This window comes from Cynoglossus semilaevis, chromosome 4 (assembly GCF_000523025.1).
Source record: "Cynoglossus semilaevis isolate Cse_v1.0 chromosome 4, Cse_v1.0, whole genome shotgun sequence".
In the NCBI taxonomy this organism is placed as follows: Eukaryota; Metazoa; Chordata; class Actinopteri; order Pleuronectiformes; family Cynoglossidae; genus Cynoglossus; species Cynoglossus semilaevis.
The window spans coordinates 18,567,106-18,583,072 of NC_024310.1; the positions used below are offsets into that span (position 1 = coordinate 18,567,106).

At 41.5% G+C, this 15,967-nt stretch overlaps 2 protein-coding genes across 3 annotated transcripts in view; one reads left to right on the forward strand and one right to left on the reverse strand.

Moving 5' to 3' along the window:
• Positions 1-15,967, forward strand: part of gucy1a2 (guanylate cyclase 1, soluble, alpha 2) — a 31,763-nt gene that overhangs the window by 6,774 nt on the left and 9,022 nt on the right. The window contains exons 3-6 of the mRNA XM_008309794.3: positions 162-286; positions 1,772-2,664; positions 11,636-11,848; positions 14,460-14,732. Of these exons, the coding sequence (XP_008308016.2) occupies positions 162-286; positions 1,772-2,664; positions 11,636-11,848; positions 14,460-14,732 (1,504 nt within the window). The remainder of the gene's footprint in view (positions 1-161; positions 287-1,771; positions 2,665-11,635; positions 11,849-14,459; positions 14,733-15,967) is intronic.
• The window catches only part of aasdhppt (aminoadipate-semialdehyde dehydrogenase-phosphopantetheinyl transferase), a 52,404-nt gene that overhangs the window by 6,438 nt on the left and 29,999 nt on the right, over positions 1-15,967 (reverse strand). The gene's annotated exons all lie outside the window — the stretch shown is intronic.

The window sequence follows — 15,967 nt, forward strand, 5'->3', positions numbered from 1 at the left end:
ATATATACATATTTAGGTCTAAATATTTGGTTAAATACATTGTGGTATTACAAAACTAACCATTTAATTTTGTTGCGGCTTTTGTACTTAGCGATCCGAAATCAAGTTCCTACTTCTCCGTGCATGATTTTTTTTTTGGTGTTTCCTATTGTGTTTGTCAGGTGTCAGGAGCTCAGCAGTGAGGAGAGACAACACCAGAAAAAAGATGACAAATGTCCATTTCTAGAAAACTCCGGGTCAGAAGAAGATGTGCTGCAAATCCTACAGTACATGGCGACCATACTGGGTGAGTTTGTGCAAACTGTATGTGTGAGTGCACAATATTCCCAACACATTTGTTCCTGTCTGCATTATAAAATTTAATAATGGTGGCTGTTGACGGTACGAAGCTGTCATTCTCCTGTCAACACAGATAACTGTGCGTCTCTCCAAATGGTGGCACTGAACCACAATGTGTCCCTGCAGCCTAATAAAAATACATATATACACATACGATACAGTGCATGACTCTAGATGACGGCTGCTGCTGTCCCTATAGAACAGATTGAATCACACAGGGTGCAGAGCCGATAAGAAACCACTTTGCGGCGCCACTATATATTTACAATCTTAACTGGAAGTGAAACTGAATGCATTTCAAATTAAAATGAGTGCAGCATCAGGTGGTCCCAAACTGTACTTAAAACCGTGCGTGCCGCTGCGCAGCAAACTGTGCAGAAAGTTGATTATTGTGGGACAGCTGGCGAAGACACTTTGGGCGTCCAATCACTTCTATAATGCACTGAACGGAGCAGCAAATGTGTAATAAATTGATCGTTCCTATTAGCAGGGTGAACATTAGCCGTGAAACTGATATTAGCTTGTTTTCCTCCGCTACAGCTTTAGCAAAGACATTTCTTCAGTCGCTTCCCTTACTTTGTCTCGGCAAAGTCCTCTTTCTTTGAGTCATCACTATCCTCCCCAGCCCTCTGCAGTGCAAAGACATGCACTGCAGTATTTGTGCAGCTTGTGTTTTGATCATTTAATGCTACTTGGGACACCAGCCGTGGTTGCAGCAGGCAAGAGAAGGTGAAGCAGTGTTTCCTCCAATCCCTTTATTAAGCCCTAACGTGGGAAGAGACTTTGTCGTGACCGCATTGAACTGATCTAATCCTGCTAGTATGGATGCTAATCTGATCAGGAGTCTTTTTCAAGTTGGATGCGTGTGAAATATAAAGTATGTGTGTTCGTTTGGATATTATGCCAGAGACTGTTTGGTCCCTGAGACATGTTTCTTTTTTCATATTTCTACCTTTGGAATTAGTATTTTAGTTGAATTGAATTTATATTTATTTTTCATGTAAGCTTTGATAAGTACTCTAAACCTTAAAGCTTTGTTTAATATATATAAAAAAATTAAATTATAAAATGCTGCATGAATGCTAGGCTACCTTAGAGCTTTGTTTAATATATATATAAAAAAATTAAATTATAAAATGCTGCATGAATGCTAGGCTACAGTAATATACTTGACAAAGACATTAGAAATAAAAAAAACGAGCCAGTTGATTGAACGAATCAACTGGCCGTTCCATAATGAAACATTTGATACAGCTAATGCTCCAGTTCAAGCTCAAGCTCATACTTAGATTAAATTATAATGATTCACGTGAAATCACGTTCTTCCCTTGAAGATACAACATTTTTCCACACATACCAATGTCGATTTGTTGACTCTCCCAGAGGACGTTCTGTTTTGTTAATGTACATATTTTCCATCCCCATCTTGCAGGAGTACCGTTCTGTGAGCTGCGGGAACACTTTGGAGAGGAGTTCTTTGGCCTGTGCTTTGAGGAAAACGAGCGAGTGCTCAGGGCTGTAGGCGGGAACCTCCAGGACTTTTTTAACGGCTTTGACGCCATTTTAGAACACATTCGCACCTCCACGGGACGCCGTGCCTCATCTGAGAGCCCTTCCTTTCAGTGCAAGGACCCGTCAGAGGAGGAGAGAGGAAGGAGAAAATTGGTCCGAGCAGGGGGAGATGCAGGAGGCAAGGTGTTACTTCTGCACTGCTTCAACCCGGCCCCTGTTGTCGGTTTGGTCATGCCGGGGTTGATCAGAGCCGTTGCCAAGCGGATCTATCATTCAGAGGTGGAGGTGGAGGAGGTGCCACCTCTGACTCCTTTACTACCCAGTGAAAACACAGACCACACAGATGGTGACTCCGCAACCCCAACTCCAACTGCGTCCCCCACTGCTTCGCCCTCCTCATCACCTTCCCCTCCTTCCCCATTCCCAACTGCTGTTCCAATAGTTTGCATCTCTTTCCAAATCCAGGAGAGCTGCCCTCCTTCCCTCTCCTCCCTCCAGAACGTTGCTTCAGTGAAACGACCCCCTATTTCATTGTCCACCAACCCCAGCGATCTGCGCATCGGCTTGGCCACGTTTTGCCGCGCCTTCCCGTTCCACCTAGTCCTGGGACCCCGTATGGAACTGCTGCAGCTCGGCGAAGGCCTGAGGAGACAGGCTCGCATCGAGACTCACCGGAGCCTCTACTTTAGGGACTGTTTTGAGATTGTGTCCCCCAAGATGGATCCATCCTTCCAGGGCATCCTACTGAGGCTAGCGTCACCGTTCACTATCCGTACGAGGCCTGACGCTTCGCAGACTGGCACCAAGGAGAAGGTAAGGATCTCACACCTCAACACCTCGCAACAATGTTTAAATGTTTCTATACCCTCGAAATGGAGTTCACGTTCAAGTGGTCTGTGGTGGACCACGTCCTCAGTGCGGAGAAAAACCAGAATCTCTGAAGTTCCATTACATGTGGCATCACGTGTTGATGATGTTTTTGCCGGATTGGGTTTTGAACTGCTTCCAACGTGCCAGAAAACAACGAATCAATGGGACTGGGACGGCTACGCTCGTTATTTATCGATCACATAGTGTCTGCTGGCTGTCAGTGACATTCACAGACATCCTGATGCTGAACAGAACGAGCAGAGAGGAAATTGATCAGTACTGTGAATGGGTGTTTTGGTTTGTGCGAGTGCCTCACAAGCTACGGGCGTACTTAACTTGGTCTTCGCAGTGTCTCGTTTGTGTTTTGTTTTAGTAGTAAACCAAATTGCACACGCTTGCTTCTCTCGTCCAGGGAGGTTCAATTTGAGCTTAAAAAGCACAAATATCTAAGGACAAACTTCTTCTTTAGGCCCCTCACATTTATTAAGTGCATAGTTGGACTTCACCCAGAATTTTTCAGGCTTCAGTCCAGAAATCTTTGTCCCTGGGGATGCAACTCAACTCACATGTGCCCTTCATGCCTTGATAAATAGGGGGTGTATCCGAAAAGCAGATTAGCATGAGAAACATGACAAAGTATGACAAATGCTTGTGTTTAATATGCACTCAGTCATAATCAAAAAGTAAAGTTGAAGAAGAAATTCCAAGTCAACAAGTGTATTGAAAAAAGAAAATTTTAGGAAAGAAAGCTGAAGTGCCTCATTTCTGTGTACCCTATGTCATAAACGGCCACAAGAGAGCACCGTTTTCACTAGTGACCACATGACTAAACTATTAGGAATTCCTTGAAGACCACACCCGCCGAAAGTGAAAAGTCATGCTGCAGAAAAGGCAAATAATGTATGCATTATGCTGTCAATAAAGTTAATCGAGCAACAGGAAATAAACTAACAGGCTAACTAGACCTGGCGCTAATGGTGAGGCTGACAATAATCCAGCAAAATATTCATCTGCCTTCTGAGCTGGTGGAACTATTTAGAAGCCGCTTCAAGGATGAACCATTTCAGGGATGCGTTAAAAGATGGGAAACTTTAAAGCGATCGCTGAACTTGTTAGCTGGTTCCGTTGGTATATTTAGCATATGTTCTTATAGACTTCAAGCGTTGTGAATTCTATGTTGTTTGTTTTTTCTTCACAATGCATTTTTTTTGACAGAAATTCTATGTTGTTTGTTTCTTCACAAGAAGAAACTCTTCAGAGACCTGTTTTAAAACCATTCTTCACAATGCATTTTTTTTGACAGATGCAACTTATACTATGGTGCAACCTATAGTCCAAATAATACGGTATTCCAACACAACAAGCAAACAAGCAAGAAAAGGGTAAATCCACCAAACAGTGCAAGCTCCCTGATTGGTCTAGGGCCAGACCTTGTGACTACTTTTCTCCACTGTAAAATTAGTGACCATTTGTTTTGGTTCTATTGATTACAGTGTACATCACTCCCGCCTCAGTCCTCATCTGTTCATCTGCTCAGTTCCATTAACAGGCCACTAATAGAGCAGCTGCCTTTTCTGTTTCCTCCGTCATGAGTGGTCAACTGTGGCTCTGATGATTGTATGTTTGAGGCCAAACACCCTCAGATCGCCTTTCAAATCTCCAATTGTGACCCAAAAGTCACGTAGATTTCATTCTCAACTGTGGATCCCGACCAACGTTATTATTTTCAACACAGGAATCTTCTGTCACCAGGGCAGAGAAGGGGGACGAACAGAGAGGACAGGCTGACATTTTCAATAGAAAGGGCAACGAGAGAAGGCGACAGGCCAACGTAAAGGGAACACACCGCTGTGCCGCTGTGTATGTGTGTGTCCTTGTGCGTGTGTGTTTGTACTTGAGTACAGTTGTGGATTTACTGTTTTACTTCATCCGTACTTGCCTTTAGCACTGCACAATAACTGTAGTGTAGATGTCCACCGACCATCTGAAAAGGTCAAACGGCTCTTCACTCACTGTCTCTTTATTTAGTGTTGAGTTCCAGCTCTTCATTTGGCCTTTTCTTTTGTTTTTTTTTATATAGCAGTAAAAATTTGAAATGCTCACTTGCTAAAATATAAATATTAAGATGAGATAAGATTAAAAAAAACACCACTGGAGAAATTAATGTTACAGCAGAAAAAACAGTAAAAGAAATCAACAATCCTTGCTTTTTATAAAAAATAAAAACAGTAAAAAAATTCTTTAAACGTTAGAGTAAATTGATCTGCAGAACAGGGCTTTTTGCTGTGCACTAAAATAATAATAATAAAAACTATAACGTGAGGTACGAAATATTCAAAAACAGGACAATGTGTAGTACAATTTAAGTCACTGGTTAAAGCACGAGAAATATTGCATAAATATTGCATAGAGATGAAATACTGCACTGTCAAAGTAGTTAAAAATCATATAGTTTCTGTGGTAAATACTTAGTTTCATATTTTTGTCTATTATCACATGGTTGTTCTTTTTATTTTTAATGGTGATATAAATATTAATATGTTTTGCAAAACCTATACTTTGGGGTCAGCTTTAGTTTAGGTTATAAAAATGAGGTTGTATTATCCATCCATTTTTATCCGCTTATCCGTTACCGGGTCGCGAGGGTAGCAGTCTCCATGACCTCCACCCAAATCACACTGCACCGAACCAACCCCCTGAGGTGAACCCTGGGGTTCCACACCAATGACAGAGACATTGCCTCTGGGCAAAAACTTCTACAAAACACCCCCCAAAAAAACAACCTCCCCCATCCCCCCAAAAAAGGGGGGTCACAAAGGAAACCCAAATTTCAAAAGCTGTCATTCAAAACACCTGACTCTGCAACAATGGGTATAAATGGTATTTGAACATTACTGGACTCTAGCCATGAATGAAGTACAAGGAGTACTACTCTGCAGCAAGTCATGTGAAAAGTGTTTGTTGTGCCATTTTTGTCGGACCAATGAATAAACAGGTTGATTAGAAATGACGAAGAACAAAAGTCTGGATTGGAAACAATTATGAGTTGTTCTTCATCAAGTTGACGCGTTTTCCTATCGGTGGGTACCAGGAGAGGTTTTCTGAAGGAGCTGTGTCTGTGTTTTTGCTACAGCAGGTGTCACGGTTCAAAGAGAATCTTGATGTTGGCCCCACCTTTGATCTGTTTGCAGATAAGTCACTGCTGTGACGGTGTGTTTGTTTACTGCGTGGGGGATGGGTCTGAACAAAAAAAAAAAGACGAACAAAAACAAGAGTCGCAGTAGGAAATAAAGAGGCAGAAGAGAAACACACGAGTTGGTTGTATAATTCCCCACTTTCCTTCTTCATTTGTGTGAAAATATTGTGCGAAAACTGCCTCATTATAAGATACCGACGCCACCGAAGTCAAGAATCAGGGACACTTAGGGAACTCATCATTAAGTATTTCTCTCCCTCTTGGCTGATCCACCAAATTATTTTTCTCTTTTACATCTGATTACTTTGGAAGTGGAGACGTAGTATGGCTTGGAGCATAGATTCAACATAAGAACTGGGGAGAGCTCTCTCTTTTTGCAGGCTTTGGCTGCAGAAGTAATCTGTGGAAGTCAGCTGGAAAAACACTGTTTGTTGTAGAAGTAATGATCTCAAAATGGAAACTAAATGTAAAGCCAGTTCATCGTGTCAGTGAATATCTTTTGTATTTTTAAGTTTCACATTAAATTTGGTGGCGCTTTGGCTCAGACGCAATGTCTCTGTCATTGGTGTGGAACCCCAGGGTTCACCTCCTGGGCAAGATCGAATCCCTGTTAGGGCGGTTGGTACCTTCCAGTGGACTCACCACCCACAGGAAGGTTCAGGGGGGTTGGTACGGTGCAGTGTGATTTGGGTGGCAGTCATGGAGACCGCTGGCCCCGTGACCCGGTAACGGATAAGTGGACGAAAATGGATGGATGGACATTAAATTTGGAGTTAAGATACCCTAAAATACAGAGTGAGAAAAGAAAGACAATAATACAATTTTGGAAAAATCAATATGTTTAACATATATTTGTCCCTGGAAAACATCACTGACGCCAAACTGTTACATCACTAACACTGATGATCTGTGAAGTCATAGTCATAGTGGCTCCCAACCACAATCCTAGAACGCTTATCCAAATCCTTTTTGCGTCTTCTAATTTCTTTCTGTCCACATGAAATTTGTTTTTGTTTTTACTTTAAAACACCTTAGGCATGAAATAAAAAGCCTGCAAATAAGAATGTCCAAAAATTATGAATTTTCCTAGAAATGGATGAAGAGTCAAAAAGTCAAAGGACAGTAAAAATATCTATCCATCATCCATTTTCATCCACATTCGTTATCGGGTCGGAAGGAATAAAAATATAATTTTTACAAAAAATCTTTCTTTAGTTTTGGGAAAAGAAAAAAAAAGATCAAAACATGCTGCAAGTCTTCAACAATTAAAATGTGATTGTTCGCATTTCACAGTTATTCATTTTCCACGGCTAGAAAGATGATGAAATGAATCGTAATGTGGCTAAACGTAGCTGACGGAAACTCTTCAGAGACCTGTTTTAAAACCATTTTTGACTTGCCAACAACCGTTTTTGACTCATCTAATAAACTTTCAGGGGAAGGAGTGGGGGGGTCACAGCTGGGCTGCGCTGTGGGACGTGTCAGCGTGTATTGATTGATTGTATTGATCTGTGTTGCTGACTGGATTTAAGGTGAATGACTCCAACATTCACCTTAAGACCATAGATTTTCCAAATTTTCCCCAGCATTCTTTCAATATGACTCGTGACTATCACGGAGCTGGTACTTGAAGTTTGTCGTAGTCCGTAGGTGTCAAACGCTACCCGCTCATTGTGTGGTAAACAAATGTAAACTACTCGCCATACTTATGTTTACATTAGTATAGACTTTTATTTTAACACCACCGTTCACATGTTCAGTTGTAGACGGCCACATAAAATGACGTGGTGGGCCAGATTCGGTCCGCGGGCCTTGCGTTTGACATAGGACTAACAATGGAGATGGTGACTCCAACAGCTGACTAGCTGCACTTAGTCGCATTTACATGCACAACAAAGGGTCTTTGACCTTTGCTGAATTGAAAGAGTGAATTGTAAAGACACCATATGTCCCTGCACAACGTGAATATGTGAGTTTTATTTAATCAAGGCCCATGCTGTGCTGTGGGTTAGATGCTGCTGCCTCTAGTTGTGGATACATTGTACCGAGTGGGGGAGATGGACCATCGGGGAGCCGTGGTCTCCGAAGATAAGAGCACGGCAACATTTTGCGAGTGAGTGTGTGTACGTGTTTGAGGAACAGCAGCGCGATGAGAGAAGCTGACTCATTGACTCTTTGTTGCTCGGTGCTTGTTCATGCAAATGAGAAACCGTTGTCATGCCTGAGTCCGCCCGCCGGACCACAATGCATTAGGTGTTCGTTCCACCTCTGGCTCTTCCCCTCTCATCCTCCCTCAGCATCCTCTCGCTCTCATCCTTCTCTCACCCCTTTACTCCCCCACTCTTTCAGCCTCTATTTGCATCTGTGGCACCCTCAGCTGTTTTTTTTCCTCCTCTCCCCCTTTAATCAACCTCCAACTCCCTGTTGCCTGCGGCGGTAATAACCTGATTCTAAGGATATCCAGATAATCTGTAACATGCAGGGTGGCCTCTGAGGGCGTTTGTTCTTTTGTGGTTATAAAAATATTTACATGCAAAACACACACACACCCCAGAGCGTTCATAAGCAAAGACACACAAGTACGAGGAGTCAAATTTTAAAATTCTCAAAGTCACATCGCACAGTTTTCTTTCTGTCACTTCTCAAACTTTTTTTTTTCAGGTCTTCAAGTCAAGGCCACCTCCCCCACGTTGGCACACTCACAGCTCTGAAGTCACTGTACTTACAATTTAGCACTGATAACTCTTCTCATATAGAAATATTATTCTGATTGAACAAAAGGATGGTCTGACTTTAAAATACGGTTTCCTGTTTTCTTTGGATTTGGATTTAAATTCTTTAAATTTCTTTATGGGAAACAGTATGTAAACAGATCAATATATATGTTTATATACGCATACATACAGTATATATCAGCGATTAGCAACTGCCGGCCTACTGAAGATTAATATTGGGTCGTCCCCTCTATTAAAGGCTAAAAATGTCATCAGTTTTATACTAAAATAAAATTAAAAAAAAATTAATCAAAATCACAACTTTTATTTTGTTTTACAGCCCCCAAGTTGTCTGTACAGAAAAATTCTGGCCCTCTGAAAAAATATAGTTGTAACCCCTGGTATGTACGGTATCTTCTGCAGTTAACCCATCCTATATAGACTAGGGGGCGCTCTCAGGAGTCTAAAATAATCTAACCAGCCTCTCTGCAGTCCAGATCTGTTGTTTTGTTAAGCATTAATATATTTTAGAAAATATTATTTGTATAAATCAACTATTCTTTTTTACTGTATTTTCTGGACTATAAGTCACACTTTTTTTCATCCTTTGCCTGGGTTTGAGACTCAGGTGCGACTTATATAATAAAATATATAATTTCACATGTTTGTTATTTTCACACTGACAGCCACTAGTGGGCACTCTAGGCTTCTGTACCAGTATCTGCTTCTCCTTTAAGTCGCGCTTTGTTTCATTCTTTAGCTGGTGCGACCTATACTCCGAAGTGACTTATTGTCCGTAAAATAGGGTATTTCTTTGGGAATATTCCGTTATCTCTTTGTACCAGAGCTTTTTTCTCTAACACAGTGCCCTGCTGTACTTTGCCGCTTCTTTTTCTTGCTTTTATGTACTTCTTTTTTGTTTTGTTTTTTTTTCTTTTTTTCCTTAATGTGCTGATGACGGACTGGCAGGTAGTAGAGAAGGAGAGTTTTGAGTTAAACAGAGAGAAACATCTAGGACAAAGACCACTGTCTCTGGGGATGTGGTGAAAAAAGACGGGAGAGAGTGAAAGAGAATGAGAGAAAGCGAGAGAGAGTGTGTGAGAGAGGGAAAGAAGATAAGGAAGGAAATGTGGCAGTGCAAGTGACAGACACAGAGTCTCATTATGGCTGTCTATTCTGCAACTGTCACACAAAGTCACAACAACATGATACAATTGACAGTTTTTTTTATACCGTAGAGCTAAAAAAAAACCCCAAAACCCTAACAACACCACGGCGAGATGTAAAATGATTGGTTGTGATTTTTGAAATTGTCAACAACCATTGGGCCGAAGGTGTTTGTTATATTTACACTGGAAAATACACACTAAAGCCAGATTTATCTCTGGAAAAATAACCCCCGAGGATGTGCGTACCAGTGGTTTCTGAGGTCGTTTATGATCTGTCCATGTAACCACATTATAATTAAAGAAATACCTTTTTTTTTGTGGGTGTTTGTGTTTTTTTTTTAAACAGCTCATATCCAACCTTTTTTATGTTTCGTACTTATTGTGTATGTGTTGGTGGAGACTCCTGTGTGTAGACTATATGCATTATGCAGACCGAGGAGAGCCGGGTGCTATAAATAAAACACAGCCGCAGTGTGCTCACTGGCGGAATAATCTATCTGACACTATGGAAAAGGAATAGAGGGAGACAGAGAGAGGGCGAGCTCGCCGAGGATGGAAGACAAGCGTGGATGTATGATGAGTCGCAATGAAGGGAAGAGGAAAAAGTGAAAAAAAAAAAACAAAGCAAAGGAAAGAAGCAGACTTGAATTTAAAAATCTGAAGAGAATTTTTAAAAAAGAGATAAGCCGCAGAGAGATGATTGGTTCCAGCAGTTCTGTTTCACAGAAGATATTTTTATAGATATGTTCGGAGGGTCCTGAGAAATATCAGGCGGTTTTATATTTTAGTCATGATTTACTGAAGAAATGGATACTGTTTTTGAATGTTTACTTTTTCTATTGATTTTTCAATAGATTTCTATATTACTTTCGTAATGTATAATAGAGCTGGAAAGGTTTGTTGGAATGTGTCCTGTATCAACTCAAATATAATAACAAATAACTTAAAAAAACACCAAGAACGATATAGAATAATATATAAATATACATAATTACAAATATTTACAGCACCATGGGGTATTAAGCCAATTAATCAAGAGTTAAAATGTGTTAAAAAATAAATAATATAATAATAATTAATATAATAATGTCAGGTATTAAATAAATTATAGTAAGAAAATGTCCTGAATGTTGACCGATAAATGACACTGTTGAAGTCAAATATAAATAAAAAATGTTTGATTGACAAACCAAACATTCACAGGATAAAATCAGCTAAAAAGAAGCTAAACACAAGATGAGTTTCATGTTATCATAGAAAAAAAAATATTCATAACGATTAGTAATTATAAAGATCTAAATAAGCCAGGTTAATCAAATGAATTAATCTACAGATTGTGTCATGGATTATTTGCTGTATTAATGAATCTCTCCTGTTCTGTTTCAGCCATGGCCTTTTTTTTAAAAAAACTAATTAATACAGTATATGTTTTGCTTGTGTTTTTGGCTGAATATTTGCATAAACATGATGTGATTGGCCAACGCATTAGATTAGATTAAACTATTGTTAATCTAGTCCAAAGCCTATTGTTGATCCCACAGGGAAATCGCCAATAAGTCTAGCAGAGGATGGTTCCAATCCATCGACCTCTGGGTTACGAGCCCAGCGCGCTTCCACCGCGGCACTCTGCTGACTCTACTGACGTTTTTTTTCATTTTTTGGAATAATGCTCAAAGGCAAATCACATGTATTGATTGGTTCAAAATGCATACGATACTGCAGCGGTATTATCCGGTTTTGTTGTGGTGGAATGTTGGAGAAGAATAAATGAGCTGTGAACTGTCTTAACAAAAATATTTCTGTTCAACTCAACGTCTGTTCTGTCCCTCTGTCAGGTCATGGAACTGAAGGGTCAGATGATCCATGTGCCAGAGTCTTGCTCCCTAATGTTTCTTGGATCACCACGTGTGGATAAATTGGAGGAGCTGATGGGCAGAGGACTGCATCTCTCAGACATCCCTATCCACGACGCCACGAGAGACGTCATTCTTGTGGGAGAACAAGCCAAAGCCCAGGACGGCCTGAAGAAGCGGATGGACAAACTCAAGGTAGGAGGATTTATTCACCTAAAAATCTGTTGGCAGTTTGAGGCGTGCGTTGTTGGACTTCGTAGCACGGGAAAACACTTTGCTTTATGGTACGCTTTAATACCTTAGTTAAATAGCCGACAAATCAGGGATTAGGGTTAATGGGACACTTTAAATGAACTGTTGTTGAACAGCTGTTCAGGAGACTAACTCTTCACACCGCCCCGCTCCTCTGTCACTCCTCTGCTACCATTACCTACTATTGCATCATAAAGAGTTGGACTTCTCACCAGCTCTCCCTGTCTGACACGTCCATCGTTAACTCTCCCATCTGCTGGATTTCACCTGTACACTTGTGGTTTCATTCATTCCACGTGAACCTGCCACTCACTGCAGTACCGCGGCCTAGCCACATCTGAAACATGCCGTTCTGAATGTCTAATAGCCAATCAGTGAAAGCTACAGCATTCACTCCTTCGTTGATCTTTGACCACCCAAGTCGATTCAGTGTCACCGTGTCAGGGACTCGACAGTCCAGGAGTCCATCACAGAGACAAACCACCGTTCATACAGAAGGAATAATTCACCTCCATGTCTTTGGAATTTTTGAGGAAACCCCAAGGAAAAGTGATGAGGAGAGCATGCAAACTTCATACGTAATGACAAATATGTTCCACCGGGAATCAAACCGAGGGACAAACTAACCAATCTACCACCTCATTTGTTCAGTGAAGGTTCTACTAAATGCTGATTTCTCTTCTCACTTTGAGCTGACTCTTCATTTGTTCAGTGAAGGTTCTAGTAAATGCTGATTTCTCTTCTCACTTTGATTATAATCTGGCACGATTTTATAATTGTTTTGCTCTCACCCATTCAGGTGGCCAGAAAGCATCAGTGGCTAAACAGTGGTGGTGAAATTTTTGCACTTTTTTTTTTACCAATCTTTAACATATCACCCCTAAAACCTCCCCAGTCATTGTTGTGTTTCACAGTCGATGTGATCAAAACACTGTCTTTCTCATCTTCTACCCCAGTTGTGGGAAAACTTTTTGACTCGCGGGCCGCATTTGGTAAACAAATTGACACGGGGTCCGGGTCAGGAGCAGATAGCACAAATTGACACGGGGTCCGGGTAAATAAGATAAATAAGATAAATGATAAAAAAGATAAATGACATGTAAAAGTCAAAGATAAGATAAATAAGATAAATGACATGTAAAAGTCATGCATAAAGGCTAAAATGCTTTTTGCCTTCTTTACGCCATCTATAGGGAAAACAAGGGCATTGCAGGGAAAAGGCAGAAGAATAATTACAATACAAACCAATTATATAATTTGGACAAGTTTGGCGGGCCGGATTACAAAACTGAATGGGCTACATCCGGCCCCCGGGCCTTAGTTTGCCTATGCCTGTTCTAGCCCTAACTCTGCCAGCACACACAGCTAACAAACTCCTAGAGCACGGGTCACTATATAATTGTCTGCGGGCCAGAATTTGTTTTCAGACCAGGGCCCGATTGGACGGTTACGTGGGCCAGATTAAGCCCCTGGGCCACCACTTCATGATCACTGTACTAGACAATCATAATTGCAAAATATATATCACTTTGAGAATTAAAATGCCTCTTTAGGAATCACAGTGGAACCTAAAGTTCATCCAACACGGTAACCTTTTCATCCACAACCTTGGTTTGAAACGCTACCCTCTGAGCACCTGTCGGAGATTTCACAGGGATGTCAAACCTAATGCATCGGATGTGGTACTCAGTTAAATCTCCGGTTACCTCCCCAGTCACCTGTTTTGGGGGAGAAGTGCATGAGTTCTGCTTCAGACGCAGCTGCTGTTTACACCAGCCTTGCCTTTTCATTTATTTCTCTGCTCTTGCTTTAATCACTTGTCTTTCCAATTATTTATATCTTTTTTTTTTTTTAAATTAAACCGAAGAAACAAAGAAATACATTTCTTTTTATACCATGAAAGCTACTTTAAATCCCATTTTTGGCTCCTGGGATTTGCTCTTGTAATTGGCTTTTAAAGTACCCCAGAGCAAGTCACTAAGTCTTGCCCTAATCCTGCGTGTGCGCACATCACTTGTTCACTGCAGCTACTCCTACAGGCCGTGGTTATAAATAGACACATCTTGTAGTCGACATGCCCGCCTGAACAATGGCATATCACCGGTTGTGCAATATATATTACAGGGTTACCCTATATGAAGCTGAGGCCTTGGTCCTGTTGACGATCGTTACATCAGTCACTAAAACAGTACTTCTCAAATAGTGGTGCGGGGTCCCCTGGGGGGGCGCAGTGCCTTGTCGGGGGGGGTGGGGTGCGTGAGGGGCTTCCAATGGAATATGGCACGCTGAACATAAGTGTACCACTGCTGTAATGCTTGAATGATAACAATCCTCCAGTCACTAGGGGGCAGTAACTCATACAGTGGTTTGTACAGATAAAAAATATAAATAAATTATCAGGTTCTCAATAGTATTTCAACTGGCGGGGATGTGGGTTGAGAGTCCTGGGGGCGGGGGGGCATGCATGAAAACATTTCTGTCCCCAAGGGGGCGCACGACAGAAAATATTTGAGAACCACTGCACTAACACGTCTAAACCCTCATGTCTCCTCAGGCCACGTTAGAACGAACCCACCAGGCACTGGAGGAGGAGAAGAGGAGAACAGTGGATCTCCTCTATTCCATATTTCCAGGTGACGTGGCACAGAAGCTGTGGCAGGGTCAGCCGGTGCCTGCTCGCAAGTTCGACGACGTCACCATGTTGTTCTCGGACATTGTGGGATTCACCGCCGTGTGCGCGCAGTGCACGCCCATGCAGGTCATCTCCATGCTGAATGAGCTTTACACACGCTTCGACTACCAGTGTGGCATCCTGGATGTTTATAAGGTCAGTAGGCTGAAACTCACACACGTCGGCTTCGACAAAGGTTTGTTTTGTAGGAAGAACAGTTATCTCAGGATTTTTATAACAGCGCCACCTTTTTTTTTTATGAAAACGACCACCTGCTCGCCCATAGCTATTGCGTCAAAACTCGACTATAGTGTATTTTAAAAAAACAAAAAAACAACGTTATTGTCATTGAACAGAGAAATACAATGAGATACAGATATTAATTCAAATTTCAAATTGGTTTGCTGCCCCCTGCTTGCTATAACGTCACGAACCCCAGTGAGGACCACTGATCTCGACAATGTCAGTACAAACGGCTAGAACTCAACTCTTGGTTTCTCAGTTTTAAATGACAAACTAAATTATTATAATAATTGAAAATAAAAAAAAAACCCCTCAAGGGCAAAATTTAATTATTATTGACATGGTTGTGGGCTAGATGTGGTAGAGTTTGGGGTCCGGAAGTGGCCCCCGGGGCGGGAGTTTGGGTCCCCGGCTTAATTTGTTCTGACATTTAACATGTTTTTGGGACCACAGTGTAGCATTGTATTGTGAGGACCAAAGGTCAATTTTAGCAAATGTCAAACTTCTGGTCTAACTTTTAATGCTAAATTATAATTTCTCCAAGTTAATAACTGTCTGTCTATATCTATTTTAATTTTTTTAATAACTGCCAGGTCAAAACGTTTTGGTGCCTGGCCTGTTTGGATAAACATGGCCTTCACAGCTAACAGTTATGGAAAAAGCAGCTTATTAAAGGCTGTTCTCTGAGGGTTTTGACAAAGATGTGTCAATATTGTCCACCTGACGGTGCAGCATTAGCCCTAGATACAGTCACCACTTAACGTTCTGTGCTTTTTTTCTCTCCAAACCTACTCCCCGTTGAGGCTTTACACTTTGACTCTTGCGCCCCCCCCTGTTGCTGCCTGAGCCTTGGTGATGCCATCTGCCCCTCTACCTCATTATTAATGCCCTTCTATCCTATCAGATTTAAAGAGACGCAGAGGACAGGGCAGTCAGATTGTTGAGGGAGGCTAAAGAGTATTTGATGAGCAAAAACATGAGGAAGGGCGTAATATGGAGCGAGCCTCAATCTCCTCACCCCATATGGCTGCTCAAATGACTGGAGAGCCCATATGCTGCCATCGCCATGGTTACTGTCGAAGCAGCTTAGCCAGTGGCAAATCTAAATTAGAGCATTTTGTCTCAAAGCCCCCCCCCCCCCCCCCCCC